We start from the raw sequence: 20,967 nt of genomic DNA, 5'->3' as shown, positions 1-20,967 counted from the left end.
AGCATAGACATCAAAACAAATGTCACAGGGGTGATAACCCTTCCCTATGTTTTCCAAAAAGCTTAAAAAAGATTTTTTGGCTGGAGCTAAACACGTTAAAAATGTACCCATTCAAAATTACAAACAGATTCTACTTAAAGCGGAGTTCCACACAAAAATGGAACTTCCGCTTTTCGGAACCCTCCCCCCCTCCGGTGTCACATTTGGCACCTTTCAGGGGGGAGGGGGTGCAGATACCTGTCTAAGACAGGTATTTGCACCCACTTCTGGCATAGACTCCCATGGGAGTCTATGCCTCTTCCTGTCCCTCCGCCCTGTCTCCTGGGAAACACACAGCTCCCAGGAGATAGCGGGGACCAGTTACGATGCGCAGCGCGACTCACGCATGCGCAGTAGGGAACCGGGAAGTGAAGCCGCAACGCTTGACTTCCTGATTCCCTCACCTAGGATGGCAGCGGCAGCTGCCGAGAACCGAGCGGGTTCTCGGCGTCGCCTGCCAACATCGCTGGACTCTGGGACAGGTAAGTAGCCATGTATTAAAAGTCAGCAGCTGCAGTATTTGTAGCTGCTGGCTTTTAATATTTTTTTTTTTAGGTTGATGTAGGTAGACCCCCGCTTTAACAACAAACCTACAGTTCCTGTCTTGTTTGCACCGCCTGTATACTGCTGTTCAGAGTATATAGGGCCTGGTGGCTCCACACCTTTCCTTTTTTTAATTTGGGTGCGGGGTTCCCCTTAATATCCATACAAGACCCAAAGGGCCTGGTAATGGACTGTGGGGTACCCATGCCATTTGTCTCACTGATTTTCATCCATATTGCCAGGACCCGACATTACATTAAAGCTGCAAGCAGTTTTAAATGACTTTTTTTCCTTTAAAAGTGACATTTTGTGCAGGGACTGTTCTAAGCACGGGAAACACGCGCCACTTTACAGGCATACTATAGACACCCCCAGGTACGATATTTAAAGGAATATTTTACTTTTTTTTTTACTTTAAGCATCATTAAAATCACTGCTCTCGAAAAAACGGCCATTTTTAAAAGTTTTTTTGCATCGATACATGTCCCCTGGGGCAGGACCCGGGTCCCCAAACCCTTTTTAGGACAATACCATGCAAATTAGCCTTTAAAATGAGCACTTTTGATTTTGAACATTCGAGTCCCATAGAAGTCAATGGGGTTCTAACGTTCGTGCAAATTTTCGGTCCGTTCGCAGGTTCCGGTGCGAACCGAACCGAGGGGGGTGTTCGTCTCATCCCTAATAAATAAATAAATATATATATATATATATATATATATATATATATATATATATATATATATATATATACACAACATCTAGGATGCACATATATACACAATACACTGTAAGTGCAGCTAACTAACTTGCCTGCCTACTCTATCTAACTTAAATCAAATGACACTCTCTCTCTCTCTCTCTCTCTCTCTCTCTCTCTCTCTCTCTCTCTCTCTCTCAATGCCGGAACACACTGCACAGGGCTGACGTGCAGGTGGCCTTATATCATGTGGGACGTGTACTAAACCCCCTGAGCCGGCTTTGGCCAATTATGGCTCTCTGTACAGGTGGCGCTGTGATTGGCCAAGCATGCGGGTCATAGTGCATGCTTGGCCAATCATCAGCCAGCAATGCACTGCAATGCCGCAGTGAATTATGGGCCGTGACGCGCCACTCGAATTTGACGCGAACGGCCCATATCGTTCGTAATTCGACGAACGGTCGAACATGCGATGTTCGAGTCGAACATGGGTTCGACTCAAACTCGAAGCTCATCTCTAATCAGGAGCAGTGATTGCTGTCATGTCAATGGTAGCCCATCCCCTCCACAGTTAGAATCACTCCCTAGGACACATTTAACCCCTTGATCGCCCCCTAGTGTTTAACCCCTTCCCTGCCAGTGTCATTTATACAGTAATCAGTGCATTTTTATAGCACTGATCGCTGTATAAATGACAATGGTCCCAAAATAGTGTCAAAAGAGTCCGATGTGTCCGCCATAATGTCGCAGTCACGATAATAATTGCAGATCACTGCCATTACTAATAAAATTATAATAAAAATGCCATAAATCTATCCCCTATTTTGTAAATGCTATAACTTTTGCATAAACCAATCAATATACGATTATTGCATTTTTTTTTACTAAATATATGTAGAAGAATACATATTGGCCTAAACTGAGAAAGAAATTTGTAAAGCTAGTTTGCTCTATGTTTGTTATATATTTTTTGGGGATATTTATTATAGCAAAAAGTAAAAAATATTGCGTTTTTTTCAAAAAATTTTTGTTTGTTTTTGTTCGCTCTTTTTTTGTTTAAAACTGCAGATGTGATCAAATACCACTGAAAGAAAGCTCTATTTGTAGGAAAAAATAGACTTCACTTTTGTTTGGATACAACATCGCACGACCGCGCAATTGTCAGTTAAAGTGACGCAGTGCCGAATCAGTGCTCTGGTCAGGAAGGGGGTAAATCCTTCCGGGGCTGAAGTGGTTAAAGTCATACTTTGACTGTAATAATAAGTTAAAACTGTATTTTTTCAGTACAGTAGAACATTCTTCTTAATGTTCCCCTTTTCAGTTATTCACACCTTTTGTATATACAGTCGTGCTCAAAAGTTTGCATACCCTGGCAAAAATTTAGAAATCTTGGCATTAATATTGAAAATATGACTGATCATGCCAAAAAACTGTCTTTTATTTAAGGATAACAATCACATGAAGCCATTTATTATCACATAGTTTTTTTGGATCCTTTTTAAATCCTAATAACAGAAATCACCCAAATGGCCCTGATAAAAAAAGTTTACATACCCTGAAATGTTTGGCCTTTGTACAGACACAGAAGGTGGCACACACAGGTTAAATGGCAATTAAAGATTAATTTCCCACATTTGTGACTTTTTAACACACAATTAGTGTCTCTGTATAAATAGTCAATCAGTTTGTTAGCTCTCACAAGGATGCACTAAGCAGGCTAGACACTGAGCCATGAGGAAGTAGAAAAGAACAGCAAAAAGACCTGTGTAAAAAGGTAATGAAACTTTATAGAGATGGAAAAGGATATAACAAGACATCCAAAGCCTGTCAGTACTGTTCAATCACTTAATAAGAAATGGAAAATTAGGGACTCTTTTGCTACCATGCCAGGGCTGGTAGACCAAGAAAGTTTGCAGCCACAACTGGTGGAAGAATTGCTCAGGATACAAAGAAAAACCCACAGGTAACCTCAGGAGAAATACAGGCTTCTCTCCAAAAAGACGGTGTGGTTGTTTTTAAAGAGCACAATTCAACGACACTTGAGCAAAAAAGAGCTTCATGGTTCAGCTGCCAGAAGGAAGCCTTTACTGCGCCAATACCACAAATCCAATGAGGCATGTCAAGGTGTTGTTGGGCATATTGTAACTAGGCTTTTTGTGGAACTTGTACAGTAAAGGCTTCTTTCTGGCACCTTGACCATACAGCTCTTTTTTTTTCAAGTATCATCGTATTGTGCTCCTTAAAAAACAACCACACCATCTTTTTACAGAGCAGCCTGTATTTCTCCAGAGTAGGAATGAGCCGAACACCCCCCCGGTTCGGTCACAGCAGAACATACGAACAGGCAAAAAATATGTTCGAACACACGAACACCCTTAAAGTCTATGGGACACGAAGGCTTATATGCAAGTTATTGTAATAAAAAGTGTTTGGGGATCTGGGTCCTGCCCCAGGGGATGCAAAATTTTTTTTTAAAAATGGCTGTTTTTTCGGGAGCAGTGATTTTAATAATGCTTAAAGTAAAACAATAAAATTGAAATATTCCTTTAAATTCCATACCGGGGGGGTGTCTATAGTATGCCTGTAAAGTGGCGCATGTTTCCCGTGTTTACAACAGTGCCTGCACAAAATGACATTTCTAAAGAAAAAAAAGTCATTTAAAAGTACTCGCGGTTATAATGAATTGTTGGTCCCAGCAATACACATAAAAGTCATTGAAAAAAACAGCATGGGATTCCCCCACAGTCCATTACCAGGCCCTTCAGGTCTGGTATGAATATTAAGGGGAACCCCGAACCAAAAAAAAAAAAATTGCGTAGGGGTCCCCCTAAAAATCCATACCAGACCCTCATCCGAGCACGCAACCTGGCAGGCCGCAGGAAAAGAGGGGTGGCAAGAGAGCGCCCCCCCGCCTGAACCCTCCTGAGAGAGCACCCCCCTCCTGGGGGTCTGAGGGCGGGGGGCTTATTGGAATCTGGAAGCCCCCTTTAACAAGGGGACCCCTAGATCCCGGCCTCCCCCCATTGTCATTTTTACAATTTTCACACTTATTTTGTGAAATGGTAGGGGCACATTTGTACCCCGTTACCATTTCACAAAATAAGTGTGAAAATTGTAAAAATGACATGACATGGCTTGGGACAAGTCCTTTATTAAAAAAAATAAAAATGTCCCATGAAGTCTTCTTCTTCTTCTCTTGCTCCGCCGATGGACTGAAAAAAACAAAACCCTGCATGCCGCCACCGATCCGCCTCCATGGGAGGCACCCTTCGTAATGACCGCCCTCTCAGGTGACAGTTCTTTTATAACTGAGGGTGGGGCCACACGGTGACGTCGTCGGGTGACCCCGTCCCCCTCTGACGCACGGAGACATCCCTATGGCTTCCCCATAGCGTCAGAGGGGGGCGGGGTCACCCGTTTACGTCACACCGGTGGTGGCATGCGGGTTTTTTTTTTCTTTTTCGGTCCATCGGCAGAGCAAGAAAAGAAGAAGACAACTTTGTGGGAGATTTTTATTTTTTAATAAAGGACTTGTCCCAAGCCGTGTCATGTCATTTTGACCATTTTTACACTTTTTTTGTGAAATGAGACTCGGGTGATCACCGATCCGAGTAAGGGGCCGGTCCCGTCCCCTTACTATGTGATCAGCTGTCAGCTGATCACATGATGTAAACAAAAGCTCGGTAATCGTTTTTTTTTTCACCTCACGCTGATAGCATGAGGAGAAAAAAAAGCCGATCACCGGCTCATCTGCAAGGGACATCGGTCCCAAAGAGGAAGAGGCAATTATGCCTCATCTGTGCCACCTGCCATTGCCACCTAACAGTGCCCACCAGTGCCACCTATCAATGCACATGAGTGCCACCTATCAATGCCTACAAGTGCCACCTATCAATGCCCACCAGTGGTGCCAATCAGTGCCGCCTAGCAGTGCTGCCTATCAGTGTAACTGATCAGTGCCCATTACTGCCACCCATCAGTGCCCATCACTGCCACCTATCGGTGCCCATCAGTGCCGCCTCATCAGCATACATCAATGAAGGCAAAAAATTTCCTGTTATAAAATTTTTATGTAGTAAATGGTAGAAACTACCAAATCATGCAAATGGAAGCTGATACAAACTAATGTAAAATTAATTCATGTAAAATTGATTGATTGAGGAGCAGCACGTTATAACAAAAATAAAAGGACAATAATTAACGGATTAATTACAAACCACGCTCCTTGTAAAGTGCAAGTGGAGAATCACACTCTAATGTAAACCAAAACATATGTTATAGTGTATAAATAATATCAATAGTGATATTCATAAATAGCTAACAACTAAGTGAAATCAACAAATAACCATATTGAAAATAAAAAAAATTAAAATTAAAAATAAAACCAAAACAAGTGAAAGCAACGGTTCAAATTCAAAATTGAATTCCAAAAAATTAAAAAAAATATGTGTTCAAAAAATGTTCAAATAGTGATGAAATCAAACTTCTGGATAAATCCTCCTGGGGTTCAGCAAGGCATCAAACAACAGTAATCCACCACCATCATCGGCCACACAGCCTACTCACCAGATTGAAGTGACTCCCATAATAGGAGTCAAAAACGCTTCAAGAACGGCCAAAGAAGTACGTCTGACCGGTTTCGTAAGTGCGTTCTGACGTCATCAGGGATAAGCTACCTGAGTTCCAGCACCTGAGTGCTGAGGTACTATAATTAAAGAATTGTCCTCCTCTTTAATCTTTATCATCTCCCTCTGAATTCTGGCTGTCACTTTAGCTATAATCTTTTGTATGTAAGTTAATGCTTTAAAGTGGAGTTCCACCCAAAAATGGAACTTCCACTTTTTGGAATCCTCCCCCCCTCTGGTGTCACATTTGGCACCTTTCAGGGGGGAGGGGGGAGCAGATACCTGTCTAATACAGGTATTTTCTCCCACTTCCTGGCATAGATAGACCTATGCCACTTCCAGCGCCTACTCTGTCCTCCCCCGCTGTCTTCTGGGAGACACACGGGTCCCAGAAAACAGCAGGGACCAGTGAGGATGCGCAGTGCGACTCGCGCATGCGCAGTAGGGAACCAGGAAGTGAAGCCGCACGGCTTCACTTCCTGATTCCCTTAACGAGGATGGCGGCGGCAGCAGCCGAGAGCCGACGGACAGACCTGGTTCGGCTGCCGACATTGCGGGCTCCCTGGACAGGTAAGTGTCCATATATTAAAAGTCAGCAGCTGCAGTGTTTGTAGCTGCTGGCTTTTAATATATTTTTTTTTCGGTGGACCTCCGCTTTAAGCTTAGATCGCACAGCTAAAACCCCTTTCTCCATAACAATAGAGTTTTTCTTCCTTTTCTCAGTTTTTTTAACACCTTACGTGATGCCAAAGATAAATTTGAGATCTCCCCCTTACCTTGATATTATTTCATCCTGTAAGGAAAACTTAGCAGATTATGCAAATGTACATATAAAAGCACTTCCCACTGTCACGATATCTGGGTGTGTAGAAGGGAGATCCCGAATTTACTTTTGTCCCCATTTCTAACTAAGTCCCTACCTGCCCGGGCTCCATAACCCTTGAGCACCAATGCTGTACACTTTTACAGCGTTACCCCAATGCTTAAGGCCAACCTGGGCACAACAATATAGAAGTCTCAGGCTGCCACACCAAACAGTACGCAACTTCTTTGGAGGCGTCTGTCCTAGTAGGGGGGGGGACCCAGGTGCAATTCAGTAGTTAAACAATTTAGTCACCTTAGCGGCGGCATCCCCTCCCAACCAAAAATACTCAAGCAAAACAACTTTTTCTCTTTTAACCATTTCAATACCAGGCACTTTCCACCCTTCCTGCCCAGAACATTTTTTAGCTTTCAGCGCTGTCGCACTTTGAATGACAATTACTCAGTCATGCAATTTTAATTGCCTTTTGCTGTCACTTTTTAAATAGCTTTTTTTTTCTCTGGTTCCATCAATTAAGGGGTGTGGTTAATTGCTCACAGGTGCCTATTTAACTGGTTGTAGGACTCAGTCTGAGCGTGCTCAGTCTGAAGCTGTGGAACTTGGTGTAAGTGGAGCTGGAATAAGTGGGAGTTAAAAAAACAGAGTTAGAGTGTACAAGTCTTGCTGTTTGCTTGCTGTTTGTTTGCTGTTTGTTTGCTGTTTGTTTACTGGGTTGCATTTTTGGGGCTTTTCCTTTTAGTTTTTAATTTGCCTTTTGCTGTCACTTTTTAAATAGCTTTTTTTTTTTCTCTCTGGTTCCATCAATTAAGGGGTGTGGTTAATTGCTCACACGTGCCTATTTAACTGGTTGTAGGACTCAGTCTGAGCGTGCTCAGTCTGAAGCTGTGGAACTTGGTGTAAGTGGAGCTGGAATAAGTGGGAGTTAAAAAAACAGAGTTAGAGTGTACAAGTCTTGCTGTTTGCTTGCTGTTTGTTTGCTGTTTGTTTGCTGTTTGTTTACTGGGTTGCATTTTTGGGGCTTTTCCTTTTAGTTTTTAATTTGCCTTTTGCTGTCACTTATTAAATAGCTTTTTTTTTTTCTCTCTGGTTCCATCAATTAAGGGGTGTGGTTAATTGCTCACACGTGCCTATTTAACTGGTTGTAGGACTCAGTCTGAGCGTGCTCAGTCTGAAGCTGTGGAACTTGGTGTAAGTGGAGCTGGAATAAGTGGGAGTTAAAAAACCAGAGTTAGAGTGTACAAGTCTTGCTGTTTGCTTGCTGTTTGTTTGCTGTGTGTTTGCTGTTTGTTTACTGGGTTGCATTTTTGGGGCTTTTCCTTTTAGTTTTTAATTTGCCTTTTGCTGTCACTTTTTAAATAGCTTTTTTTTTTCTCTGGTTCCATCAATTAAGGGGTGTGGTTAATTGCTCACAGGTGCCTATTTAACTGGTTGTAGGACTCAGTCTGAGTGTGCTCAGTCTGAAGCTGTGGAACTTGGTGTAAGTGGAGCTGGAATAAGTGGGAGTTAAAAAACCAGAGTTTAAAACAGGAGGTTATAACAGGGGACATAGTACCTGTGTAGTGTGAGTATCTGAGTGTTGTCTGAGTAGTGTGTGTGGATCGTTAGTACTTGTGTATTGTGTACTGTATACTTGTGTATTGCGAGTGCACGTAGGTCTGTGAGTACCTATGTATTGTCTTGTTGTGTACCTGTGTATTGTCTTGTTGTGTACCTGTGTATTGTCTTGTTGTGTACCTGTGTATTGTCTTGAGTATTAGTGCCAGGAAGCTAGCTTTTAGGTAATTTGGACAGGGTAAAATCCCCAAATCCTCACTATATTCAATAGGTACGATGCCCGGCGGGTGTGGAGAGGCGACTTTGTACATCTTGCCGCATGTATGCGTTCCTTGATCATCCGATCGAGGGCGAATACTGCTGTGCAAAATGTAAGCACATTGTTTCCATGGAAGCCCAGGTTCTGAATCTGGGGAAGCAACTGTCAGCACTGAGAAGTCCCTCCATACTAAAGGTGAGCCAGGAACGTACACGGCAGGTGCCGGCAGGGGCCAGCACAGAGGCGGCTGGAGACAAAGAGGTGCAGGCACTAGCAAAGAGTAGATGGGTGACAGTCAGGAGGGGTAGAGGGGGAAGTGCCAGAGAGGCCGATCCAGGACTGGAGCATCCCAATAAGTACGCTCCATTGAGTGACATTGGTGAAACCAGTCAGGGACCAGCACTGTTGGAGATGAGGGACTCTCCTAGCTGCCAGGGGAAGAACTCCTCCAGTGAGAGTGGGGGGGCAGCAAAGGGAAAGGAAAGACAGATTCTGGTGGTAGGGGACTCAATTCTTAGAAGGACAGAGAGGGCAATCTGTAACCAAGACCTGAAGCGCCGAACAGCATGTTGTCTACCGGGCACTCGGGTTCGGCACATCACGGATCTTGTGGACAGATTACTGGAAGGGGCTGGGGAAGACCCGGCTGTCATGGTGCACGTTGGCACCAATGACAAAGTCAGAGGCAGATGGAGTGTCCTAAAGAACGATTTTAGGGATTTAGGTGCTAAATTGAGGAAAAATACCTCCAAGGTAGTGTTCTCAGGAATACTACCGGTACATCGAGCCACACCAGAAAGGCAGAGGGAGATTAGGGAAGTAAACAAGTGGCTGAAGAGCTGGTGTAGTAAGGAGGGGTTTGGGTTCCTGGAGGACTGGGCCGACTTCTCAGTCGGTAACCGGTACTATAGAAGGGACGGACTGCACCTAAATGAGGAGGGTGCAGATCTGCTGGGAATGAAGATGGCCAAAAAGTTAGAGGGGTTTTTAAACTAGGCGATGGGGGGGGGAGGGTCCAGAGACAGTGATAGCCAGCACGGAAGATATTCCAGAGGGTAGTATTGGGGGCATTAGTGGTAGGTTAACCAAAGCACAAAAACACAAGGTGAGTATAGTAGCAAGTCCTAGTTGCAATCTTGAAACACCCAATACGAGGACAATATGCGACCGGTCTAAACTATGTGGCATGTTCACTAATGCCAGGAGCATGGCGGACAAGATGGGTGAACTAGAGATACTGTTGTGCAAGGAGGATTTGGATTTTGTGGGAATTTCAGAGACCTGTTTCAACAGCTCTCATGATTGGCTGGCAAACATTCAAGGGTATACCCTATACCGCAAGGATAGAGAGGGTAAAAAAGGGGGAGGGGTATGCCTATATATCAAGAATAATGTACAAGTGAATGTGAGAGATGACATCACTGAGGGAGCTAGGGAGGAGGTGGAATCTTTATGGGTAGAGCTCCAAAGGGATGAAGCTAAGGGGAAAATAATACTGGGAGTATGCTATAGGCCCCCTAACCTGAGGGAGGAAGTGGAGACGGATCTCCTATCACAAATTGGATTAGCAGCAAGGATGGGAAGTGTTATCATAATGGGGGATTTTAATTATCCAGACATAGACTGGGCGGAGGGAACCGCGCATTCATTTAAGGCTCGCCAGTTCCTTAATGTCTTGCAGGACAATTTTATGGGTCAGATGGTAGACGCACCAACTAGAAATAAAACATTACTGGATCTACTGATTACCAACAATACAGACCGGATCACAGATGTGGAAATACGGGGCAATTTAGGTAACAGCGATCACAGGTCAATTAATTTCAGTATAAATCACACAAATAGGAAACATGAAGGGAACACAAAGACACTGAATTTCAAAAGAGCCAACTTCCCTAAACTACAAACCTTGCTAAAAGGCATAAATTGGGATAAAATATTAGGAACAAAGAATACGGAGGAGAGATGGGTTTGCTTTAAGAGCATATTAAATAAGGGCATTAGCCAATGTATCCCATTGGGTAATAAATTTAAAAGAGCGAACAAAAATCCTGGATGGCTTAACTCCAATGTAAAAATGCATATAAAAGCAAAGGAGAAGGCCTTCAAAAAATACTAGGTTGAGGGATCATCCTCAGCATTCAGACTTTATAAAGAATGCAATAAGAAATGTAAGGGTGCAATTAGGACGGCTAAGATAGAACATGAAAGACACATAGCGGAGGAGAGCAAAAAAAATCCCAAGAAATTCTTTAAGTATGTAAACAGTAAAAAAGGGAGGACAGACAATATTGGCCCCATAAAGAATGAGGAAGGACATCTGGTTACAAAGGATGGGGAGATGGCAAAGGTATTGAATTTATTGTTCTCCTCAGTCTTCACGAGTGAATCGGGGGGCTTCAGTAACCAAAACTGCAGTGTTTATCCTCATGACACAACACAAGAAGCACCTACATGGTTAACAAAGGACGGAATTAAAATTAGACTTGAGAAACTTAACATTAATAAATCACCGGGACCAGATGGCTTGCATCCGAGGGTACTTAGGGAACTCAGTCAGGTGATTGCCAGACCGTTGTTCCTAATTTTTACAGACAGTCTATTGATTGGAATGGTACCAGCTGATTGGAGAAAAGCCAATGTAGCACCAATATTTAAAAAGGGCCCAAAAAGCATCCCTGGGAATTACAGACCAGTTAGCCTAACATCAATAGTATGTAAACTCTTGGAGGGCATGATAAGGGACTATATACAAGATTTTAGTAATAAGAATGATATCATTAGCAGTAATCAGCATGGATTCATGAAGAATCGTTCTTGCAAAACCAATCTATTAACCTTTTATGAAGAGGTGAGTTGCCATCTAGATAAAGGAAGGCCCGTAGACGTGGTGTATCTGGATTTTGCAAAAGCATTTGACACAGTTCCCCATAAACGTTTACTGTACAAAATAAGGTGCGTTGGCATGGACCATAGGGTGAGTACATGGATTGAAAACTGTCTACAAGGGCGTGTTCAGAGGGTGGTGATAAATGGGGAGTACTCAGAATGGTCAGGGGTGGGTAGTGGGGTTCCCCAGGGTTCTGTGCTGGGACCAATCCTATTTAATTTGTTCATAAACGACCTGGAGGATGGGATAAACAGTTCAATCTCTGTATTTGCAGACGATACTAAGCTAAGCAGGGCAATAACTTCTCCGCAGGATGTGGAAATCTTGCAAAAAGACCTGAACAAATTAATGGGGTGGGCGACTACATGGCAAATGAGGTTCAATGTAGAAAAATGCAAAATAATGCATTTGGGTGGCAAAAATATGAATGCAATCTATACACTAGGGGGAGAACCTCTGGGGGAATCTAGGATGGAAAATGACCTTGGGGTCCTAGTAGATGATAGGCTCAGCAATGGCATGCAATGCCAAGCTGCTGCTAATAAAGCAAACAGAATATTGGCATGCATTAAAAGGGGGATCAACTCCAGAGATAAAACGATAATTCTCCCGCTCTACAAGACTCTGGTCCGGCCGCACCTGGAGTATGCTGTCCAGTTCTGGGCACCAGTCCTCAGGAGGGATGTACTGGAAATGGAGCGAGTACAAAGAAGGGCAACAAAGCTAATAAAGGGTCTGGAGGATCTTAGTTATGAGGAAAGGTTGCGAGCACTGAACTTATTCTCTCTGGAGAAGAGACGCTTGAGAGGGGATATGATTTCAATTTACAAATACTGTACTGGTGACCCCACAATAGGGATAAAACTTTTTCGCAGAAGAGAGTTTAATAAGACTCGTGGCCACTCATTACAATTAGAAGAAAAGAGGTTTAACCTTAAACTATGTAGAGGGTTCTTTACTGTAAGAGCGGCAAGGTGGTGGTCTCAGCGGGGAGCATTGATAGCTTCAAGAAACTATTAGATAATCACTTGAATGACCGCAACATACAGGGATATGTAATGTAATACTGACACATAATCACACACATAGGTTGGACTTGATGGACTTGTGTCTTTTTTCAACCTCACCTACTATGTAACTATGTAACTATGTAACACTGTACCCAAACTAAATGTTTTTCATTTTATTCCCACAAATAGAGCTTTCTTTTTGTGGTATTTGATCACATCTGCTATAAACGAAAAAAGATCAACAATTTTGAGAAAAACAACTGATGGGCACTGATAGGCAGCACTGATAGGCGGCACTGATGGGCACTGATAGGCAGCACTTATGGGCACTGATGGGCACTGATAGGTGGCACTGGGTAGGCAGCACTGATGAGGAGCTACTGACAGGCTTTACTGAGTGGCACTGATTGGCACTTTGATAGGGCACTGACAGCCATTACCGATGGGGCACTGATTGGAACTTTTTTGGACACTGTTGTGGGCACCGATCTGCATTTTTTGGGCACTGACAGGCTTTATGAAGGGGGGCATGCTGGCAGGGGATGGGCACTGATTGGCAGCTGATGGGCACCTTTTGATGGGGGCTGTGCTGATAATCAATGTGCTGCTTATCAGCACAGACCCCCCTCTGACAGTGTTAACCGAGGAAAGCCATTTACCGGCACTTCCTGGTTCATGCGATTTTTCAGCTATGATTGGTCACAGCGGATTACGTGGTATAAACCTCTGTCAGAGGCTTTATACCACGATTGAAGTTGCAGTGTGTCAGACTGACACACAGTACCTCCGAACGCTGCGGTGCGCACCCCCGCGGGCACGTTTCGGCTCTGTTTTTCTGATCACATCATATGACGTCCGATCAGGATAACTAAACCATTTTGCCGCCATCATTTTGCTATACGGCGGGCAGCAAGTAGTTAATAATTAACTCTTTTAACCTAAGTCCCTACCAAACCTGAGTTTTTAACCACTGCCACCAAACTGATTTGATACTTCTGGATCCTACAAACTCTAGTCCTATCTATCACCTTATTATTGTTAATCTTACCTTATTTTTATTGCCGGCACGTCTCCGTTCATCACACCCAGATCTGTGCAGGGAACAGTGTATATATAAAAGTGAATTAACACAGATTAGATCTACACACTGTTCGATTTATTGGTCCTGTTACAGCATATTTAGAGTATACATTTAAGATCTAGCCCTCCCATAGGATATTACCAATCCAAGCCATGCCAAACACCTCACCCATGTACATACAGTTATTCATAGCATTTCTCACCTGTCAATGTTCAGACAGTTTTTATAACAGCGTTTTTAACACTACACAGGCTATCACATCACTTTGATTGAGGCAGTAGCTTTGTGGTTGACACAAACCTAAACAAGACTTCCATCTTCTTAGTAGAAACATCCCTCTTACTTCTAACTTCAGAGCAACAATATATGTAAAGGAATAATAACGCAAAACAATAAATATATATTAGAGTGGCTCTCAACCACCTCTTTCACATAGGAACTGTAGAAATAATGCTGCTAGCCATGACAGCTTCCTTCCTGTTAATGGTTGCTACCAGACTTCATTGCATGGGGTCCCCTATTTCATTCATACCAGACCCTCATCAAGGATAAGGGTCTGCCATGTATTTTTAGGGTGAAAGCCACAATGTGTTTAGTGTGGAGGTCCCCCATTAACATCTACAGTATATCAGACCCTTATCCAGGATAAGGATCTGGTATAGATGAAGAGAGTCCCCTGCCTCTTTGTTTACAAATAGAATATGCTGCAGCAAAAATGACATTTAAATCACATTTAAATTGACTCGTCGTTGGTGGCACCGCCTCCCCCTTGTGATGTCACGGACTAGTGCAAGCTGGGCCGGAGACCCAAGAGGGCGACGCCACCAGGTGATTTTGCCAGGTGGCCCCACCCTTACCTACATAAGAACTGTCAAACAGCAGAGGATGCATTCGAAGGTCGGCTGTCAATGAATGCAGAGCGTTGTTTTTTTTTCTGGGTGCGTGATTCATGATGGATTTACAACAGGGGACACTGTATTTTAATTTTTTTAATATAGTATCTGTTACATAGTTACATAGTAGGTAAGGTTGAATAAAGACAACAGTCCATCCAGTTCAACCTGTGTAGGTGTATGCATTGATAATCATTTCCCATATCCCTGTACGTTGTGTTCTTTAAGATGCGCATCCAAGAGTCTTTTAAAAATACCAATGCTCCCCACTGACACCACCACTTGTGGAAGAGAGTTCTTACCACCCTGACAGTGAAAATCCACTGTGCTGTTTACGATTAAACCACTCCTCCTCCAATCTCATTGTGTGGCCCCGTATCCTCTTACAACCCCTGAGATTGAATAGCTTTTTTCCTATTCTGGGGTCACCATTGAGGTATCTGTAAATCGCTGTCATGTCCCCTCCCACTTACCACTCCAGACCAGTCTGAGTACACGTTATTTATCACTACCCTTTGGACACACCCCTGTAACCAGTTTTCTATCCAAGAACAAACCTTAATTGTAAAAACTGTCTGTGTTTTTATTACTTTTTGACACTTTTTTGGTGAATGGGGTGCTGGGATCTGGGGGCCCCATTCGCAGACCCCCACAACCACAGCCCAGAGTTGTGGGGAAGAGACCCTTGTCCCCATCAACATAGGGACAAGGTGCTTTGGGGTGGGAGGTTCAAAGCAACCACCCTCCTCCCTATATTGAGGGCATGTGGCCTGGTATGGTTCAGGTGGGGTTGCGCTTGCTCCCCCCCCCCCACCCCTTTGCTGATCTGCCAGGCTGCATGCTCGGCTAAGGGTCTGGTATGGATTTGGGGGCGACCCCCCGCCATTTTTGTTTTACTGTTGTTTTACCGGCAAATGTTTTTTTTTTCTATTCAGCTGTTAACGGGGAAGCCCATTGTAGCTGATGACTCATTGGTTGTTAAGGACGCCACGGTCGGCCTCCTGGCCCCGCTCCTTAACAACCAGCTTTTACCCAAAGCTTTGCCCAAGCAGGGCACAAAATACACTGTGCAGCACGCAGTGCATTGCAGGGTGTTCAGCGGGGCGAACACCTGCCGAACACCCTGCAAATTTACTTGTTCCCTAAATGCGGTGAACAGCCAATTATTGGCTCAAACTCATGCTTAGGCCAAACTGTAGTAGTAGGCTGTATACATTGTACAGATGTGCCACTTCACAGGCAGGGTAAAGTGGTATAAAAAGTTTGTTTGCTGTTTTTTTTTTTTAAATAACAAACATGTTGGACTTACCTGCTCTATGCAGTGGTTTTGCACAGAGCAGCCCTGATCTTTCTCTTCTCGGATTCCCCTGCTGGTGCTAATGGCTCTTCCCTCTTGACCAATGCCCCCAATAGCAGGCTGCTTGCTATGAGGGCACTAGTGTGTGCTCTATCCCGAGCCCTGCTCTATGCATCTATAAGGCCGCCATAATCTCTCACTGACTGTGATTGCCATTGGCTCCCGCTGCTGTCTCAGCCAAAGAGGAGAGGGAGTCTCTGGACAGCCAAGGCTCTTGTGCACATCGCTGGATTGAGAGGGGGCTCAGGTGAGTATTAGGGGGCCTGTGGGGGGAGCAACACACAGAAGGTTTTTTACCTTTGTGCATAGAGTGCATGAAGGTAAAAACAACTTCAGCCTTTACAACCACTTTAAGGGCATCACCCAGGCACCTTATTTAGAGTTTGTTAATTTTTTTTTTAAATTGCTACTCTCCACCAAACGTAAGTTTAGAAAACATGTTTTTGCTTTTGGTACATTTTCCCCAGCACCCCCCATGTTTAACAATCTCTTGCCTATTACCTTAGAAGTAGGGTGCAGATATGGCATCCATACTTTACTCATGTTCTGCAAATCTGCCTTGAACAGAACCCACACACCTTCAGTTTATCCCTAGTTACAGAAGCCCCATTCAATTACCCCTCATTAGCCTCATTATGCTATGTTTTTTTTTTCTTAAAAAAAAAAATAGAAAATGTAAAATAAACAACTAAAACACCACACCAAGAAAAAAAGGAAAAAACACACAGAACACAAAATAAAGTAAATAAACTACCATAAGTCAGAGCCAGGCCAATGCCCAGGCAAACAGGGTGGCCACCCACAAGCTGTAACAGAGAAGTGAGAAAAGGGGCAGAGGGAGGGTAATTAACATGGTATTTTAAATGTGAAAAAAAATTGCTAATGTCATGATGTCATGAAATGCTGTACTTTTCTGAATTACCAGGTAAACCCTGAAAAAGAAGTCTACTGGACCCATGTTAGCTCAGATGCCTGTAGGCTTGCTCTAATGTGGAAATATGGTGGAATTTACATGGATACTGATGTCATCTCACTTCATCCAATACCCCAGGACCATTTTCTAGCAGTCCAGGAAGTCACAAGTATTAGCAATGGTGTTTTTGGCCTCTCCTCACATTACCAGTTGGCGTGGCAGTTTATGGAAAACTTTGTTGAGAACTACAGGGGAGAAATATGGGGACACCAAGGGCCGGGGGTTTTCACTCGTGTTGGGAATAAATTGTGTGGCATGCCGGTATTTACCTCTACGGATGAAGTTATGTGTGGAAACATCAGTTATTTTCATCCTCAACGTTTCTACCCCATCCCGTATCCAGCATGGAGAAGGTACTTTGAAGTCTGGCAGGATTTGCCAACATTTAATGATTCCTATGCATTACATCTTTGGAATTTCATGAATAAAGAAGGTAAATCCATGGTACCTGGAAGCAACACATTGGTGGAACATCTCTACCAGAAACAGTGCCCTATTACTTATGGATATATCTTGAGAAATGAGAAAACTCACCTGTAACTTAAATTAAGGGTATTTGGCTCATTTAAAATGTAACTCAATTTTTGTTAATAAAAAGAAAATCCCCTCTGGGTGATTAATGTACATTGCAGGGATTTTAACAAACTTTATTGTAGATCCCTACTGTTTTCTGCTGTTTGTTTCACCATGTCCCTTGTAGACATATTCAGAATGAAAGGGTCTGGTTCATTATAACTGAACTTTCCCTGTTCTGATGAGAAAAACTGCAGTGTCTGTATCTCTTTAGAATGATTTAACCCTTGGGGAGTATTTGCCAAAAATAACATTCCTATTGCAGGAGGTCCCTAAAAATTACTTATAATGCAGACTTCTGTGAAAATCTGTGAGCCAATCACACAAGCAGGAAATTACATTTCTTGGAGCAATTTGTATACCAACAGTGTACAGCGCACACCCATAAATGTCATTTCTTGTGTGATTGGCTCACTGATTTACAGAACACCTCCAAGTAGCCATATTGCAGCTGCAGAGTGAAAATGAAAGGTAATTTTAATAGCATTAAATTAATGGGAGGGGAGAGGTAAAGCCAGAGAGATGAGAATTATTTGATACTAGCTTCAAAAACGAAGGTCCACATTTAATCCATTATCTCTTGCATCAAGCAGAATTAACATTTGCAGTTCAAAGGTTTTCTTTTCCTAAGTATTCCTAAAATCTCCCCTATGAACCAAAATATTCATGTCTTCAATAGAATGGCCTAGTTGTGAGAAATTATGCCCCACAGGTGTGCAAAAATCATCTCACTTCTCTTTATTTATAATTTGTGTGTATATTTTCATTCTTTTTTGTCTTTTTTGTCCTGTTTCATCCTGGTTACACTTGTTTGATTGAATGAGGTACACCTCATAAATGGAGGTGCAAATGCATGATCCTGTAATAATGAAGGTGAAACTTTTTATTGTATATTCTCATACTTCCCAACCATCCCAGATTCCGCAGGACCGTCCAGAGATTTTAAGTAAGTCCCGGTGCCCCGCAGATCTGGGCTGGAGTGCTGGAATCCAGAGTTCCATTTCCAGTTCCCGTAACAAGTTCCAGTACTGGGCTCCATTTAGTGGTGGTATCCTCAAAGTGGGAATCTCTGCCCCCCCAATCTTCAATACTTTCATTGGTTGCTAGGACTGCCAACATTTTAGCAACCAATCACACAATTTGCAGACCACCTCCCAGCTTCGACCACTGCCTCTGGCTTCCTATCTCTTAGCGGCATCCACCTTTGAAGAGGAGCCATGAAGTAGCTTCAAAAAGTGAAAGGACAGTGAAGGACAGAGACAGCACAGTGAGAGAAGCACAGGGACCGGAGCCATCCTCTACACTGCCTATGCAAGCCCAGCCAGTGATTTAGTTAGTATCATTACCTCCTTATACCATCCACTACCCTTCCTATTCCATCTCCCCTTTAACCCCTCCATCAGCATCACTCCCGCTCCAACCCAACTATCAGCCGGATGGTCTGCCAATCCCTCTTCTGCTAGCTTCCACTGCCAAAAACACTCCATCCAAGCCAGGCAGCGTGCTACTCCCTCTCTTGCTTGATGCCTCCCTGCCTGTCATTTCAATTAATTCCATCACTTTTCTATCTGCCACTGCTCCCAGCCATTTCTGCAGTCTCTCCCGCTGTCACCACTGCTTGATGCCTACATGCCTGTCATTTCAATTACATGCTTCATTTTTGCACTCGCACACTTTGCCACCTGCACTCATTTCCCTACCATGCAGCAAACCTACATAGCCGACAGTATTGAATCCCCTTACCAGCTGTTACAACTGCCCCATGCCTCCCAGAATCTTCCCTCTTCCCCCTCCATGGCTCCTCTTCCCCCCCACAGGCTCTTCCAGCATCCTCTTTTATTCCCACTAACCAGCCAACATTGAAATCCATCCTCCAGCCCAGTCCTCACCTCCCACTAGCCTGAGGCATTGTTTTCAGTGATCTTTTCCAGCCACCAACCAATTTTCCCACAACCCTCCCACCCTCTTCCACCCTCTTCCCAGAGACTTCAATACCTTCCAGTTAAAATGCCCGCCCCGCCCCAACTTAAGCTTTTCCTATCCTTACCCCACCTCCACTTACCATTTCCCCCCTACCCCCAACTCACACCCTAGCCCAACCCCCACCATCCACCTATAACCCCCTAACACCCCCAGCCCACTTACCTATTCTGCATCAGAAAAATGACATGGAGGTGTTGTAATATGTTGGCACTGATGGGGGGCACAGTGACAGGGAGAGCAGGGTGGAAGAGAGGGTCTGTGCTAAAAATGGAGGTTGAGGGGACTTGTGCTTGAAGAGGGGGAGAGAGATTTGGTTGGATAGAGGGATTGGAGGAAAGGAGGATTTGTGCTGGGGGAATTTGGGGAGGGGGACTTTTACTGGAAGGGGGGGGGGGGTGTCATGAGGGAGGATTTGTGGGATGGTAGAGGAATTATTTTGTGAGGAGGAATTAAAGAGAAGGTGGATTTGTCCTGGGGAGAAATTGAAGGGCAAAAGGATTTGTTCTGGGAGGGGAACTAAGGTGGGTGGGGATTTGTGCTGAGATGGGGAAGAAGGGTGGCTTGTGCTGGGAGGGGGGATTTGGGGTGGTGGAGGAAAATTTGTCCTGGGGAAGGGGACGAAGATTTGCTCTGGGAGGGGGGGGGGATTAGGTGGGAGGATTTGTGATAGAACTGGGAAGAAGACTTGTGCAGGCATTGGGGATTTGAGGGAAAGAGGATTTATGCTGGGGAGGATGGGGGGAGAGTATTTTACCCAAGATTGGAGGGAGGTTGTGGAAGGGAGGACTTGAGACACAGGATCTGTGCTAGAAGTGGGAAAATAATTTTTGCTGGGAGGGAGATTTGGGGGCAGATTTGTCCTGGAGGGTTTTGAAGAGGGGGAAGAAGGATTTGTGTTGAGATGGAGGGGTGGCTTTGTGCTAAAAGCAGGGAGAGGATATGTGCTGGGAGGGGATTTGGGAGTGGAGTATTTGTGCCAGGATGAAGAGTTGTGCTAGGAGAGGGCATTTGGGGGGTGGAAGATCTGTGCTGGGGGAAATTATTTGTGCTAGAAGTGGAGAAAGGATTTACGCTGGGAGGAGGAGGATCTGCACTAAAATAGAGATTCAGGGGGCTGCTTGAAGGGGCGAGAGAATGTTTGCTGGGAAACAAAATTAGGGGGATTTGTTGTTCTGAGAAAGGGGATTGGTGAGGGAAAAAAGATTTGTTGCGGGGGGTTTCGAGAGGGGGAATTGGGTGGGAGAGGATTTTTACTAGAATGGGGAGTTGTGCTAGGACGGAGGTTTTGGGGGGTGTAAGAGGATTTATTCTGAGAGGGATACTGGGGGGTAGAAGGATTATTTCTGTGAGGGGGAACCTTGTGTTAGGAGGGGGGATTTGCTTGTCAAGGATTTGTTCTGGGAGGGTAACATTGGATTTGTACTCGGGGGTGGGGGGTGGGGTGAGTGTGCACATTAGTCTTTTGTTCTTATTCTTATTATTCTTTTTAAAAAGGAGGGAGTAAGATTTTTCCTTGAAACGGTAAAGGGGAGGAGAGTATTGCTTGCAGAGGTGGGGGATTTTGCACTCGCTCTACCCCTACACTGTGCGTTACATACCTCTGCACTCTTTTCGTTTTGTACTCAGGACTCCTACTATGCATTACACACTCCTGCCCTTTGCATTCT

General features: G+C 44.1%; 1 protein-coding gene across 1 annotated transcript in view; it reads left to right on the top strand.

The window, feature by feature from the left end:
* The window catches only part of LOC141139097 (alpha-1,4-N-acetylglucosaminyltransferase-like), a 68,861-nt gene extending 51,577 nt beyond the window's left edge, over positions 1–17,284 (top strand). Inside the window, exon 3 of the mRNA XM_073624908.1 lies at positions 16,697–17,284. Within this exon, the coding sequence (XP_073481009.1) occupies positions 16,697–17,284 (588 nt within the window). The remainder of the gene's footprint in view (positions 1–16,696) is intronic.
* The last annotated feature ends 3,683 nt before the right edge of the window (positions 17,285–20,967 follow it).

The sequence above is a fragment of the Aquarana catesbeiana genome, linkage group LG04 (assembly GCF_042186555.1).
Source record: "Aquarana catesbeiana isolate 2022-GZ linkage group LG04, ASM4218655v1, whole genome shotgun sequence".
Taxonomy (NCBI): Eukaryota; Metazoa; Chordata; class Amphibia; order Anura; family Ranidae; genus Aquarana; species Aquarana catesbeiana.
The sequence above is the reverse complement of the archived record's forward strand: the minus strand, read 5'-3'. Positions and strand labels throughout refer to the sequence as shown.